Source organism: Microtus pennsylvanicus, chromosome 11 (assembly GCF_037038515.1).
Source record: "Microtus pennsylvanicus isolate mMicPen1 chromosome 11, mMicPen1.hap1, whole genome shotgun sequence".
In the NCBI taxonomy this organism is placed as follows: Eukaryota; Metazoa; Chordata; class Mammalia; order Rodentia; family Cricetidae; genus Microtus; species Microtus pennsylvanicus.
In genome coordinates this window covers 3,065,586-3,079,623 of record NC_134589.1, presented here as the reverse complement: position 1 = coordinate 3,079,623, position 14,038 = coordinate 3,065,586, and the positions used below count along the sequence as shown (strand labels likewise).

General features: G+C 53.5%; 1 protein-coding gene across 2 annotated transcripts; it reads left to right on the top strand.

The window, feature by feature from the left end:
- The first annotated feature begins 3,425 nt into the window (after nt 1-3,425).
- On the top strand, nt 3,426-12,095 carry Cbx2 (chromobox 2). Of its 2 annotated transcripts, XM_075989927.1 has the most exons (5): nt 3,426-3,558; nt 3,636-3,679; nt 4,554-4,619; nt 6,827-6,932; nt 7,891-12,095. In XM_075989927.1, exons 1-5 carry the CDS (start codon nt 3,487-3,489, stop codon nt 9,163-9,165), a joined length of 1,563 nt encoding a protein of 520 aa, XP_075846042.1. In that variant the 5' UTR covers nt 3,426-3,486; the 3' UTR covers nt 9,166-12,095. The 2 variants fall into 2 exon arrangements, with proteins under 2 accessions (XP_075846042.1, XP_075846043.1); XM_075989928.1 differs by lacking the exon at nt 3,636-3,679 and having other exon boundaries at nt 3,505-3,558; nt 7,891-9,281.
- The last annotated feature ends 1,943 nt before the right edge of the window (nt 12,096-14,038 follow it).

The following is a 14,038-nucleotide window of genomic DNA, read 5'->3' as shown; positions in this document are numbered from 1 at the left end:
ACGACCTGTTCTGGGAAGTGTCCCCGAACAGTAAGAGCTGCAAGCTGTCTCTAGAGAGTGCTGGGTGAGGTAAGGAGGGTCAGGAGTGGGGGTGTCGATATTTGCATTGTGTGCCTAGAGACTGAAGGCTTGTGAACTTGGGCAAGCATCCCAACCCCGGTTATTTTGACTGACACATAAACACTGTGAGGAGGTGTAGACAATGTTTACCCACTATACATACAGAAACCACATCACTTGGCACAGTGAGCCGTAAGCCACACCTCAGTTTTGCAAATGCAGAGAGAAGCTAGAGAGATGGCAGCAGTTATACATCAGATATTGAGATGCATCGTAGATCCTGAATTTAGCTCATGGGGAAGATCTGACGTTTGGACCACAGTGGCAAAGCTGAACATAAAATAAGCAGCTGGGATGCTATTGTGTAAGATTGTATCTAAGGGGATCTAATTGTAACTGCCAAGCACAGGGCTGGATACTATCAGTTCCAGTGTCCCCACTGACTCTGGATTGATTTCCTTGCCCTAATAGTTCTGATTCTCAAACCACAAGCAAGGAATGGAAACATTTCTTTCTTTGTTTGTTTGATTGATCTTTTGAGACAGAGTTTCTCCATGTAGCCCTGGTTGTCCTGGAATTCACTCCGCAGACCAAACTGGCCTGGAACTCAGAGGTCTGCCTACTTCTGCTTCTTGGTGCTAGGATTAAAGGAGTGCACCACCATGCCCGATTGAAAATATTTATTTTTATTTATGTATTTATGTGTGTACATGAGTTTATGTGCATCACATGTGTGCAGGTGCCCTCAGGGGGCAGAGGAGGGAATCAAAATCCATGGAAACGGAGGTAGAGGCAGTTGTGAACCACAGCATATTAAGTGCTGGGAACAGTTCCAGCTCCTCTGCAGGACCAGTAAGCACTACTAAGCAATGGCCTTTTCATCTGCCTCTACTTCCTTTTTATTTTAAAGTTTTCATATTATGTGTTTGAGTGTTTGCTTACATGGATGTATGTGTACCATGTTCGCCTGGTGCCCTGAAAAGCCACAAGAAGCCATAAGATCCCCTGGAACTGGAGTGACAGGTGGCTGTGAGCGGCCGGAAATGGGAACTGGAAAGCAAATCCGGGACCTGTACAAGTTAAGAGCAGCGCATGTTCTTAGTTGCTGAGCCATCTCTCCAAGCCATTTACTCTTTCTTAGCAAGACTCCAACCTCTCGTGCCTAAAGGACGTTGGAATGTAGCTCAGCAGACAAGTGCTTGCCCTAGCATGTTCAAGGCCCTGGGTCCAATCTACCCGACCATCAGAAAACAAAAGTAAACAAACAAGGAAGTAGGACTTTGTCCACACTATTGTTTGCTCAGAGAGTAGCAAGACATTTACTCCCAAAACATGCTTGGATTTCTACATATTCTTTAAACGTTCTGAGGTTATCCGTCTGCACAGGGAGTCCAGAGCCGACGTCCAGAGCTACTACTCCCTTAACACACATCTTCATGTTCTAGTGCACTGGCCCGGTGTCCTGGGAGTGACCACCAGCCTCAAGTGGCTATTTGAATGTCAATGATGTAAAAGGAATACAGTTTGAAATTCAATCCTTCAGGGTCAGGCGATCGCCAGTGCCTAGCCTCATGCCCAGAGCCTGCACCAGTCTTGTCAGACAGTGGCTAAGGACTCACTTCCGTATCTGGTAGGAAATGCAGAGTAGCTGTTAATGACATGAATGAAAAGAATCAATCCTAACTCATTCGACTAATGCCAAAGTTGTGAGTCAGAAGCGCCACAAATTCTGAATCATACACAGGCTGCATCGATCTCATGGCTGCATTCCAGTCAAGTCTGTGGTACTTGTTTCTCCAAATTAATTATCTTAACTGCTCCAACTGGGTGTCCAAGGTTGAATAGATGGGATGTGTGACAGACATACTTCAGGGAAGGGAACTTTTTCCCAGTGTGTTCATATCAGACTGTTGGCTACTTCTTAGCAGACAAAAAGAGAGGGAGAGAGTTGTATTTTTTTAAGTTTTTTGTTGTTGTTGTTGTTGTTCTTAAAAAATAAGCAATTGTGTTGGTTCCAAAAAAGGAAAGTGGGAAAATTGTAACAGTAAATGTTACATTCCCCTGGAATCCTGAAGCACAGACAGCAACTGAAACGGATCCAGCCATTTATAGGATTACAATAAACACACCTTTGTACCCGCTCTACCATTTACTGCCCAGATGATCTGAACACAGACAAAAAGAGCTGGCTACGAGACTGCAGCGGCTTTCTTCATGTTTGGTTCACCCACTACTGCACGGAAGCCCCTAAATGAGCAATCATTGCGCTCTCCAGGAAAATGTCTCTTTCCCTGCCCCCTCTGTAAACAGTTGAGAGATCTCTCCAAAGCCTTGAGTGAAGGTGGCTGGTTTAACCCAACACCTAAACTGAAGAACACCCCTAAATCCCAGCGTGGTTCCCCAATGTTTCTTTTTAGGGCAGAAAGCTATTACAACCAAAACAAATGTTTCTCCTCCGCAAATAAGTTCCCCATTACGTGGAAAGAAGTTCCTACAAAAAAACGAGACTGGATTTGCAGCTGTGTCCAAGAAAGAGGCAAAAACAGAAAGTGGATTTTCAATGGAGTCCACTTTATTGAGAGAACGCCTCCTTCGTCAAGACTTGCTTCAAAACTTACAAAGAAGGCTACTCAACGGAATTCATGTCTGAGCGAGAAAATAAAAGGGCGACCTGGAAGGACCCGGGCCACCCCAACTTCTACCACTGGAAATTGATCCAAAGAACTTTTCTGGCGGAGCCTAGCGAGTTGTGACAGAATCCGAGGTCACACCCAGGTCTGCACACCGTCCCCTACAGCCCACGTCGTCACCAAAATAGTGAAATAAACTAAGAAAAAGAGCAAGTTGGTTGTGTCCCCACGCACACATTAAAAATCGAGGGTTAGGGGTCCCATTTTTGCAACTCTTTATTAAGAACTTGGAGTTCAGTCTTCCAGGGACCTGCTTTTTTCCCTCTATAGCCTTGAAGAGAACAACAATCGCTTTTCGGTGTCCCCACCCCAACCCTGTATTTTTCTTCCACCCCAGATCCTGTAGTTTCGGGGTGCACTTATAGAGGACTGGTGGAGAGCTGCGTCCCTCGCTGGTGGGGGCAGGAAGCGCCGCGTGCTCCCCGCTTCGCCGCTCTCAACCCAAACAATGGCTTCCCGCGAGGACGTGTGATCCGGGGCGGTTAGACCCCAGGGTCCTCGAAACACGCAGCCTCTCCACGCCGCGCAGAGAGCGCCCAACCCCACGGACCGCTCCTCGCCGCCGCCACCGCGAACAATGCGCGCCCCGCCCCGCGCGCCTATTGGCCGGGTAGCTTCGGGAGCGCAGCGCGGGCGATTGCGACGCGCGTGCGCGGGGCGGGGCGCGGCGGGGGCGGCGCTTTGTGTGCGACTGTGGGCCGGGGTCTGCGGGGCGCGGGCCGCGGCGGGCGGCGGCATGGAGGAGCTGAGCAGCGTGGGTGAGCAGGTCTTCGCCGCTGAGTGCATTCTAAGCAAGCGGCTCCGCAAGGTGCGTGCGTCCCCGCCCGCCCCCCGCGCGCACCCAGCGCTCTGCGCGGCTCACCGCCCGCTCTTCTCTCCCCGCAGGGCAAGCTGGAGTACCTGGTCAAGTGGCGCGGCTGGTCCTCTAAGTGAGTCCTCGGTGCGCGGACGCCTTCCCGCGTGCGCCTCCCGGCCTGGGTGGGAACAGCGCGGGGACCCTCTCCTCTCGGGTCCGGGCGGGAAGTTCTGTGGCTCGAGACCCGGAGGACGCCGGCCGACAACGATGCCCTTTGTTTACGAGCCCACGGGGAGCGGGCAGGGAGGCCTCCAGCCCCGGCTCCCTCGGGCCCGGCCCTCCTCCTCCGCGCCGCGCGCTTCTGGCGCCCATTTGTTGCATGCGCCCCCGCCCTGGAGCCGGCCGTGGCAGGCGCGGGACACGGCCCCCTCCCTTTGCCCAAGTTACCCCACTGTAACCTGAGATTCCTACTGGTAGGAGCCCCCCTTCCTCGCTCCCCTCCGCGCGCTTGCTTTCTTCTTAATGAAGGGAAGGGACCCGGCCTTCCCCGGAAGGGGCTTCTTCTGCAGCTGCCCCGCAACCTTCCTTCCTGGACTCCATCCTCTCCCGATGCCCCCCTCAAACCCCATTGCTCTGCCCGCGCTCTCCGTGGTGTCCGCCACATTGTTCTGTCTGCTTCCCCAGCTCCCCCTCCCCTACCTGTCTTCCCTTCCCTCTCTGGCTCAGGGCCAGGCTCGGGGGATTCCCTCAGCAGCTTTGCTCTTTGTTGGGTTTGTTTTCTTCCCAGGCGCTGACTGTTGAGTCCCCTTGTGGCCTGCTGGGACTTGGGGCTTGAGGTGGCAGTTTGCCTGTGGGTTTGAAGCCATGATGCTAACTAACTTCAAGGGCTTCTGGGACCTCAGAGGACTGCCTGGGCTTGGTGCCCCCTTGCCCCCAGCAGGACTGTGGGAGCTGTCCCTGCAGCCCAGTTGGATGCTGCTCACCAGCCCTGGTCTTTGCTTTTCCAGACACAACAGCTGGGAGCCAGAAGAGAACATCTTGGACCCAAGGCTGCTGCTAGCCTTCCAGAAGAAGTGAGAACTTTAGCAGCTCTCTGGGGGAGGGGAGAGTTGGGTGGAATTGACTGGTGACATGGTGGCCTGGGAGCTGTGGCATGAGGCCCCATAAGTGGCCTGTGCCCAGGCTTGCTTGAGCGGCTACAGAGGCAGAGCACTTTAAGGCCCTCCACAGACAGCCGGGACTTCCAAGATGAACCTTTGTGCAGACTCCAGTTTCTCTTGGCCCTTTCTGTGGAGTAACATCAGTGCTGATAGCAGTTGGGTTTGCAAGCTTGCTGTAAAAGGTAGGCCTGTCCCTCTGTCCCCACCAGGATGGGTTGTGGCGCAGGAGAGGGCCCAGAGGGGCCTGAAACCCACAGTTCAGAGAGATGTGTGTGATGTTTTGCTCAAGCCCTGGAGCAGTGCAAGGCTTCTCTAGGATCTGCTTCGTAGTTGTAGTTGACAGTTCAGCTCTTAGGTGGGATGGCGTCGGGAACGGTGTGTTATGGCCACCATCATCTGAGTGCTGAGCTTCAGGAACACTGCACCATGTGGGTGGCAGCAGAGACACCTTCCTGCTGCAGAAGCTGGCTCTGTCAGTAGAGGCAGATGAATGGTTTGCTCAAAAGCTTCTGCAGCTGGGGTCAATCTAGCCAGCTTGTTCTCTGGGAGCCCAGCCTGTGTTTCTCACTGTTACAGGACATTTTGCAAAAAGGGTGGGGAGGGGGTAGGTTTTGGCAGGATGAGTGAGTGCTTGCGCTTACGGGAACTTAGAAAGGGGTAGCAGTGCTTTCTTTTAAATTTATAGCTTGATCCTCTCAGCCCTGGAGGGATGGCATCCTTGGGCCAGGTGTTACTGCACACATCTGCAGCCCCTGCTGGTAGAGAAGCTGAGGTGGGGGGACCACTGGAGCAGGTGGGAAGCCAGCTTGACCAGTGAAACAAGAGCCTGTCTCAAAGGCGTCGTCCTGAGGCAGGGACCTCTTTCACGTGGATTCAAAAATGCCATCATGGGAATAGGCTCTTTTACAACATGGGACAGAAAATCAGGATGGTGCGTGTTCTGTCTCTCCCTGCATCCAGACACATCCCTCTGGTGGTTAACTTCGTGGTCAGGGAGGAACCACTGTGTGTAAGGAGGTCAGAGTCACAAAGAGGATAGATAGGTGGTGGTCTGCCAGCAGGGCCTGGAGATGCCCCTTGAACTCGCGGTGAAGGTTAGCCTGGGGGTTTTCCTGAAGGTCTGTTCTAGGTGAGATCACTTTCCAGGACTCCAAGGAGATGGTGCTTGGCTATTTTATTTTGCATGTGTCTGTTTGCTTGGGGGAAGGGGGGGCAGGCATGCGCCGTAGGCCTGAGTTGTTCTCAGTTTTTTAAAACATTTTTAATGATCTATTTATTCTTATTTTATGTGCGTCACTGTGTTGCCTGCATGTCTGTCTGTGTGAGGGTGTCAGATCCCTGGGAGCTGGAGTTATAGACAGCTGTGAGCTGTCATGTGGATGCCGGGGATTGAACCCAGATCTTCTGGATCCATTGAGCCATCTCTCCAGCCCACTGTGTCTCTTTTCACCGTGTTTTCTGGGGATCAAAGTCAGGTTGTCAGGCTTAGCAGCGCGTGCCTTACCTGCTGAGCCATGTCACAGGGGTCTTTGTCACCAGGGGTCTTTTCCGATATACTCAGTGGGATAGCCTGAAATCTGAGCTTCCATGACTTCGCAGCCTTAGCCCTGGGTTGCAGGGGTACAGACTCTGAGGCCAGGTTGATGGGGCGCTTGATAACTTCCTCGCAGAATGCTGGAGGTGTGTGAGGGATGCAGGAACGGGGTGATGTAAGTGAGCGAACTGGCTTCGAGAAGCCTGACAAGCTAGTGTTAGCCACACTGGAACCCTCAGCTCCTGGGCTAGCAGGTCATAGAGGGGACATACTGGAGGGCAGTCTTCATGGGAATGGACACATTAGACAGGTAGCCCCAAAGGCGGCTTTAGCTCTGTTCTCCTGTCCTCAGCTCCGTTTTAGCCAAACATGAGTGAAATGGATTGCCTGCAAAGATAGTAGGGACCAGCACCCCTGAGCCAGGGTCTGGACCTCTGCTGCGGCTTTCCAATAGGAGTTTGCTGCAAAACTGACGATAAGCTCCTGCTAACTGGAGCTGCAGGAATCCCTCGGGAGCTGAGGGTGGAGGTTGGAGCCAAGGTTTGCAAGCAGAGCTTCTCAAAGCTGATTGGTGCTGTGTCTCCAGGGAACATGAGAAGGAGGTACAGAACCGGAAGAGAGGCAAGAGGCCCAGGGGCAGGCCAAGGAAGCACACAGTCATGTCGTCCTGCGGCCGGCGCTCTAAGCTCAAGGTGAGTGGCCACGGGCACTGCACTCCTTACCCACCCATACCTGTTTGGGTAGAGGTTCTTCAGGGGAGCTGTCGAGGTAGGCAGGCCTCTTTCCTGTTGCCTCTTCGGGCCTCTGCTGGTGGATGGCACCAGCAGGCAGCAGAGTGCATGTTCCTCCCATCCCGGGGCCTCCGTAGGTGCTTCCTGTCTCAGCCCAAGTCCATTCTGTAGTCTGTCCTCCCGGATAGTAACAGCAGACTTGGTAGATGCGCCCAACACCCTCTCGCTTTGGAAACGCTCCACCGGGGAAACCTCTGTGCAGTAAGTGCTCGGGTTTGTGTAGGAATTATGGACAAGCCGGGCACATCCAGGGTACCAGGCCATGCAGGGTCAACAGACAGGCGGGGGAATAGGGGCAAAAGCAGGGATGCTATTCTATGCTAAGCCCGTCTCAAAATGTCCTGTTGATCCTCCTTGCTATGATGATAGACAGATGCCTTCCACATACTTGGCATCCTCCCTCTTGCCCTCCCCCGCCCTGTGACAGTTCAGGAGCGGAGCAGGACAGGGAATGGGCTTCCATTCATGGGCTCGAGCGTGCTTTTGTCTGGCAGGGAAGGGGCTTCCGTCTGTAGGCTCGAGCGTGCTTTTGTCTGTTACTCAGACTTCATTCCACAGGGCTTCACTTCCTGTGGCCAAAGTAGAAGTGTGAGTCTAGCCTGACACCACCATCTTTCCTCCTAGCAGAAAGATGTCAGCCAGAGGGGGCCTATGACTGAGAAGACATTTCTGTGGGTTGATGAAGCTGAGGGAGGGGGTCTGCTAGAGAAGCCTAGGGCCCCAGGGTTTAATGGGATCAGCCCTGACAAGCGTGGTCACTCCTCCCTGCCTGCTGGGGCCTGGAGGACCCTGGTACCATGGCTGCAGGACACCTGGTGCTACCCAGACAGATTTGAATCGCACCCATTTGTCTTTTCAGGAGCCAGATGCTCCCTCCAAGTCCAAGTCCAGCAGCTCTTCGTCCTCCTCCACGTCGTCCTCCTCTTCTTCGGATGAAGACGAAGATGACAGCGATCTGGACTCCAAGAGGGGTCCCCGGGGCCGTGAGACCCACCCCGTGCCTCAGAAGAAAGCCCAGATCCTGGTGGCCAAGCCAGAGCTCAAAGATCCCATTCACAAGAAACGGGGACGCAAGCCCCTGCCCCCAGAACAGAAAGCGGCTCGGAGACCTGTAAGCTTGGCCAAGGTGCTGAAGACCACCAGGAAGGACCTGGGGACCTCAGCCAGCAAGCTGCCCCCTCCACTTAGTGCTCCTGTGGCAGGCCTGGCAGCCCTGAAAGCCCACACCAAAGAGGCCTGCAGTGGCTCCAGCACCATGGCGACCCCAGAGAACCTGGCCAGTCTCATGAAAGGCATGACTGGAAGCCCCAACCGTGGTGGCATCAGCTGGCAGAGCTCTATTGTACACTACATGAACCGCATGAGCCAGAGTCAGGCTCAGACTGCAAGCCGATTGGCACTCAAGGCCCAGGCCGCCAACAAGTGCAGCCTCGGGCTGGACCTGAAAGTGAGGACGCAGAAAGGGGAGCTGGGGGTGAGTCCTCCAGGAAGCAAGGTCCTGAAGGCCCCTGGCAGTGGGGCTGCAGAGCAGCAGAAAGGGGGCAGTTCAGGGGGCCCAGGTTCCCAGCTGGCCCCCACTCAGGAACTGAGCCTGCAGGTCCTGGACTTACAGAGCGTCAAGAATGGTGTGCCTGGTATGGGCCTGCTCTCCCGCCACGCCACAGCCACCAAGGCCATTCCAGCCACCAACCCAGCCACAGGGAAAGGTCCTGGGGGCGGCCCCACAGGGCTAAACATGACCGGCACACCCACAGACGCCAGCAAAGGCGAAAAACTGGCCTGCAAGGCTGCAGCTCTGCCCACCCCTTCTGTCAAGAGGGACGGTGTTAAGTGCGTCGCCGCCTCCGGTGGACAGGAGGGCCACGCGGCTGCGGGAGAAGGTCGCAAGGCCCCTGCGCTGTCCGAGATGAGCACAGGAGAGGAGAATAGTAGCTCCGACTCAGACCCTGATTCCTCTTCGCTCCCCAGTGCTGGGCAGAACCTGTCGGTATCCATCCAGACCAACCAGGACTGGAAACCTGCCCGCAGTCTCATCGAGCACGTCTTTGTCACAGATGTCACGGCCAACCTCATCACTGTCACAGTGAAGGAATCCCCCACCAGCGTGGGGTTCTTCAACTTGAGGCCTTATTGAGACCGTTGCCCAAGTCCGACCCACCTTCCGGTCTCTGGTTTTGCTTTGATGTCTGACCTGGGGGCCCGCTCTGCCCTGTCTTGAGACTTAGGGCTGGGAACTCGTTTCTCTGGTGATTCTACCTCTCTGGGCCTCCATTCTACTCTGTCCTGTTGCCTCAGGAAATCTGGTTGGCCACTGGCTCAAGACTGTCTGCTTGAACAAGGCCTCATCAATACATATCCCTCCTTGGCCTAGTGAGACCCTCCCCCACTTTATTAGCCCAACTACTGTCAGGTGGGCCTGAGGAGGGCCTTCTGATACAGCCCTCTCCCCAGCCCTGTGGAGGAAGAGACAGGGCAGGCTGGACCTTCTCCCAAGCCCAACAGTGATGGGGGCCTTTGTGGTGAAGTGGGGATTCTGTTTTTGGCAGATGAGACACTGACCTCATCATAAAAGGATGATCGTTGTGAGATTTGATTCAGGGACCCTGCAGAAGTCTACAGAACCCTGTGTGACTCTTCAGAGTTTCTGTCCCTGATGCGGGGTCGTTCCTGACCACAGCTGTGGCCCCAAAGTCCAGCCAGGGTTTGAAAGGCCTCATCCCAGCACCCAGATGTATCTCCGTGCTACTGGGTTTGGGAAGAGAGGAGTCCAGTGCGGCTGCCTTCCCGCAGGCAGGCCCCAGCCCCAGTGAGAAGTGACCCTGTTCTGCTCTGGGTCCAGACCTGCACCCCTGCTTAGGCCCACTAGAGTGCACTCCTCTGGGCTGCAACCCAGAGGAGGCTGAAGTAGCAGTTTGGAGTCCTGGGCAGGCGATCTTCCCCTCTAGTTTGATTGCTAGGGCCAGGTAAGGCCCCCTAGTAGCTGCAGTGCAGGAATGCAGGTGCGCCCGCAGGCTTGCCACCCCACTGCCTGGCTAGACTGGTGTCTCTTAGACTGTCGGGCAGGTGTTTTTTGTAGTTGAGTCTGGTGCAAAGCCCTGCCTACTGAGTGGGCCATTCTTGGGTACCATTTTCCCTGACAATCCTCTCCCACTTTCGGGAGCTTGTGTTTTCTTCCTAGCTGAGAAGCAATATCCCTGTGCCATTTATGTGGTGGGACAGTTTGACAGCCCACCTGGCAGGGGGGTCCTGATTCCTTCCCCTTCCTCCAGTTCTGAGCCCCTTTCTAGATGCCTTCTCCCTGTCCCCCTTCCCAGGTAGCTGTCTTAAAACTACCTTGTCAGATTGCTGGCCAATGTCAGGACCTCTGTCCTGGAATATCACCTTGTGGCCATGACAATCTGGTCAGTGAGTCTGTGATGCCAAAAAGTGGGGGTGGTGTGAAACCCTTGTTTCTGCTTCTGCCATTGACTGGTCAGCCGGCAGGTGTGGTCTCTTCATTCCTGTTGCCTTGAAGGGAAATGTCCCCTTCCAGAACCAGCCGAGACAGTGGGCTGTGGTGTCTGGGACCTGCCACACTTTCAAAGTACCCCCCCCCATAGTTCACCCCACACACACCAAATAAGAGATGGTCTTTATGCGACCAAACTGACCTCAACACTGTGCCTTTTGGAACAGACCCATATCCATGGCTCCTGAAAGAGGCTCACTATATGCAGCCTCTGGATCCAGAACCAAGGGACCATGCTACTGCCAGCAAGAGCTGTCGCTGGAAAGACTCCAGGGCCAGGAAGCAGGTAGCAGGGGGGAAGAGTTGCCTGCTGGGCCATTGGCCTCTCTCCCTGTCTTCAGCCAGGGTCCTCTGCTTCCTCATCCAAGGTTTGCAGCTTCTTTTGTACCACACACTGCCTTAAAGGCACCTCCATATCTTTTGGGGGTTCCATGAGCTGTTGGAGAAGTGACCGTGGCTGGGATATAGTTTGACTGACTCTGTTCTCTGCTGCCAGGTCTCCAAACCCCGATTAGGTGCCTTTTATTTTTACCAGCTATTTCAGTCCCAAAGGTGAAATCTACAAATACCTTCCTCCCAGCCACTTTGCCTTCTTGTGGTGTTTTCCCTGGTGCTTGTGACCCCAGTGGTCGATTGTTACAAAGCATATGTGTGTAGTGTGCCCACATGAGAACCCGCTGGAGAGGCACACCACATGTTCCGGGTGGAGTTCTCGTGTTTACCAATAAATAAAAGTAGTTGCTTTTTAATGGTTTTTTATTTGCTGCTATCTTGCCCCTTGTGTGTGTGTGTATAGCTAGCGTGAGTCCCATATCTTACAAGATTCTAAGGGTCCCAGATGTTCTGTGCCACATTTTCATGCCAAATGGATGTTTTAATTCTGTCTTAGTCCTTTCAAGACAGGGTCTCTTCCTGCCCAGGTTGTCCTTGAACTTCTGGCAGCCCTCCTCAGTTTCCCTAGTGTCAAGAATACAGGCACCTTTTTGTCTGCTCTGTACCTGGTAGGAAAAGTGGCCAGCCTGTCTTCCTTGGGAGTATTGGTTTAAAATAATAATAATCTTTGGTACCAAAAACAATGCCCCTTCTTGGATATACTCCAAATTCCAGTCCTGGTTGGAGAGCTCTGGTCCTGAGGTTTGTCAGGAAGGAAGTGTTGAACTCTGAGCCGGTGTCAGTCATCGGCTTGGTTTCTTTAGACGGTTGTTTATGTATGCCCCTTTAAATGGGGGGTTGCTCCCTTTCCTAGGGAGTGAGCAAAGAACCCTGGGAAAACTTAGGGTCTTGTGGTGTTGGAACAGAACAGTCCAGCTGCCGAGGAAATACCTACCCCCAGGAAGTCCCTCGGGGTGTGGGGAGTAGTGCAGCCCGGTGGTTCCCTGATAGTCATATTTAGCCAGATGCATCTCACAGTTCTCGGGTTTCTAGTGGCACTAGCCTAGATTATAGGGACTTTGGACCGGTGTTAATTTATTTTGCCAGGGAAAGATGGTAAATGATTTAGGAAAATTCATGTCTTTTTGCTATTCTTAGTATTAATAAATATTTTTGTAAACTTTTGACTTGGTGTACATTGTAAGTAAACAAAACAGTCCTCCCCCCCCCCCCATCATGGGGCAAACCGCCCATCTGGACATTGGACATGCGCGTAGTGGTAGCATTGGAGGAAAGAACTGGAAATGGCTTAGCCAATCAGGTGGGAGGGAGAAAAAGGGGGAAGGGCATCCTTGCAAGGAAGGGGCACGGTTTCAAGAGCAAATACCAGCGCCTGTGATCGATTGCAAGATCGCAGGCTGAAGTGTCTGGAGAAAGTTGGCCATGACGAAAGGTGCAGCCTGCATCTAATGCATAGAAACCAAGAGTGCCGCCTGGCGGTGGCGGCACACGCCTTTAATCCCAGCACTTGGGAGGCAGAGGCAGGCAGATCTCTGTGAGTTTGAGGCCAGCCTGGTCTACGGAGCAAGTTCCAGAACAGGCTCCAAAGTTACAGAGAAACCCTCTCTTGAAATAAATAAATAAACAAACAAACCAAGCGTACCACACAAAGTTGTCGCCATACAAAAGTTCAGTTTCTCAGAGCATTCAAGAAGCTAAGTTTGAGAAAGCCTGGTTTAGTGGGAAAGATGATGTATAATTTTTGCCCACTAATAACACTACTGGTCAAAATGAATGCTACAGGCCTCCAGCCAATACAGGGAGCGGCTGTGCCATGCTCTAAGGAAACCAACAGCCTCACCTCCACTGTCCCAGTGAGGCCAGTTGGGAAGACACCAGGAAGAGTGGGAGGCTTTAATCCAGGGACCACTTAGGCTCCTAACCCTAAGGAAGGATGAGGAAGGGGATGGGTGCTTATTCCCTACCCTCCCTAGTCCAAGACTCGCCTTTCTCTCTTCGGCACGAACTTATTCAGAATTTCCTCTGGCCTCCCAGAAGAATGGAGTTTTGGAAGTCTAAGGAAGATGGACCTGCAGACCCACCCCAGGCATAAAGACTGTTGGGATTAGGGTTCTCTGGACAAGCTACTGACAGAAAAGCAAACTTTGCTTCAGAAAGGCCATTGTGTGTGGAATCCAATTCTTGATTCTTGCAAAGCAGGCGCCTGGCAATTTGATTTCTCTTTTGTTGTCTTCAGTGCCTGTTTCATTTTGGAGAAGGTGGACTAGGGCAGTTGAATCCCACATCTGCCCTAGGGGAACAAGCTAGCAGGGCAGGAGCAGGTGCTGGCCCTGGTTGGTCAGCTGGGCTCTTTGAGAACCTATGTCTAAAAGGACAAGGTCTCCAGACCCGAGTTAGGGGTGAGGCTGGTCAACATTGATCATTATTCATATCTGTGCTGATTTAATCAATCCACCGCTAGAATTAATGGAGGGGACCTGGGAAGATGGGTGCAGCAGGACTCTGGACCTCCGGACACCACCTTCCGGCTCTCTACCCGTAGTGGTCGAGGCGGATTCCCAAAGACACAGAGATGATGCCCGGCGATGTGGCGATGCGTGGTAGGTGGAAAGGAGGCTTTTCTATGCCCCTATCGGGAACCAGAGAGGGGGAGGGGTGGCACTAGGGACAGGCGCTGAGACCGTCGCCTGTAGAGGGCGCCCGCTTCCCACGAAGTTCGGCCTGGGATTTTGAATGTTGGTGGGGAGGAGGGAAAATGTGCCCGCTGTCCTAGACTGTCCCGAACTCAGTTGCACGCTCTACAGCTCTGCTGCTCCGAGCAGCTCCCAGTCGACTCAGTCTCTGGCCGTGGAATGAAAGCCCAGGCTTCAGCCTATGGCTTCTCACTACTGTCAGCCAAATTTCCATCTTTGATGGCACCCAGACCCTTCGGGCTCCCACTCACTCCCACCCTGGGCTCCGCTGTATCCGAGCCACCTCTGACCTGGAAGACTTTTTGGTGAAACGAAGAAAGCCGTGGATTCACCCGCAGAGAGCTGGGGCAGGCTTGTAAACCATGGGCGTCCAGGGCACAGCACCAGGCCTCCATCAGAGCTGTGCACTATGA

Bases quoted from the DNA above. Each gene is read 5' to 3' on its own strand.
- Cbx2 (XM_075989927.1), top strand. From the start codon at position 3,487: ATGGAGGAGCTGAGCAGCGTGGGTGAGCAGGTCTTCGCCGCTGAGTGC. The intron at 3,559-3,635 runs GTGCGTGCGTCC...CTCTCCCCGCAG, and splicing joins TAAGCAAGCGGCTCCGCAAG to GGCAAGCTGGAGTACCTGGT. The intron at 3,680-4,553 runs GTGAGTCCTCGG...TTGCTTTTCCAG, and splicing joins TGGCGCGGCTGGTCCTCTAA to ACACAACAGCTGGGAGCCAG.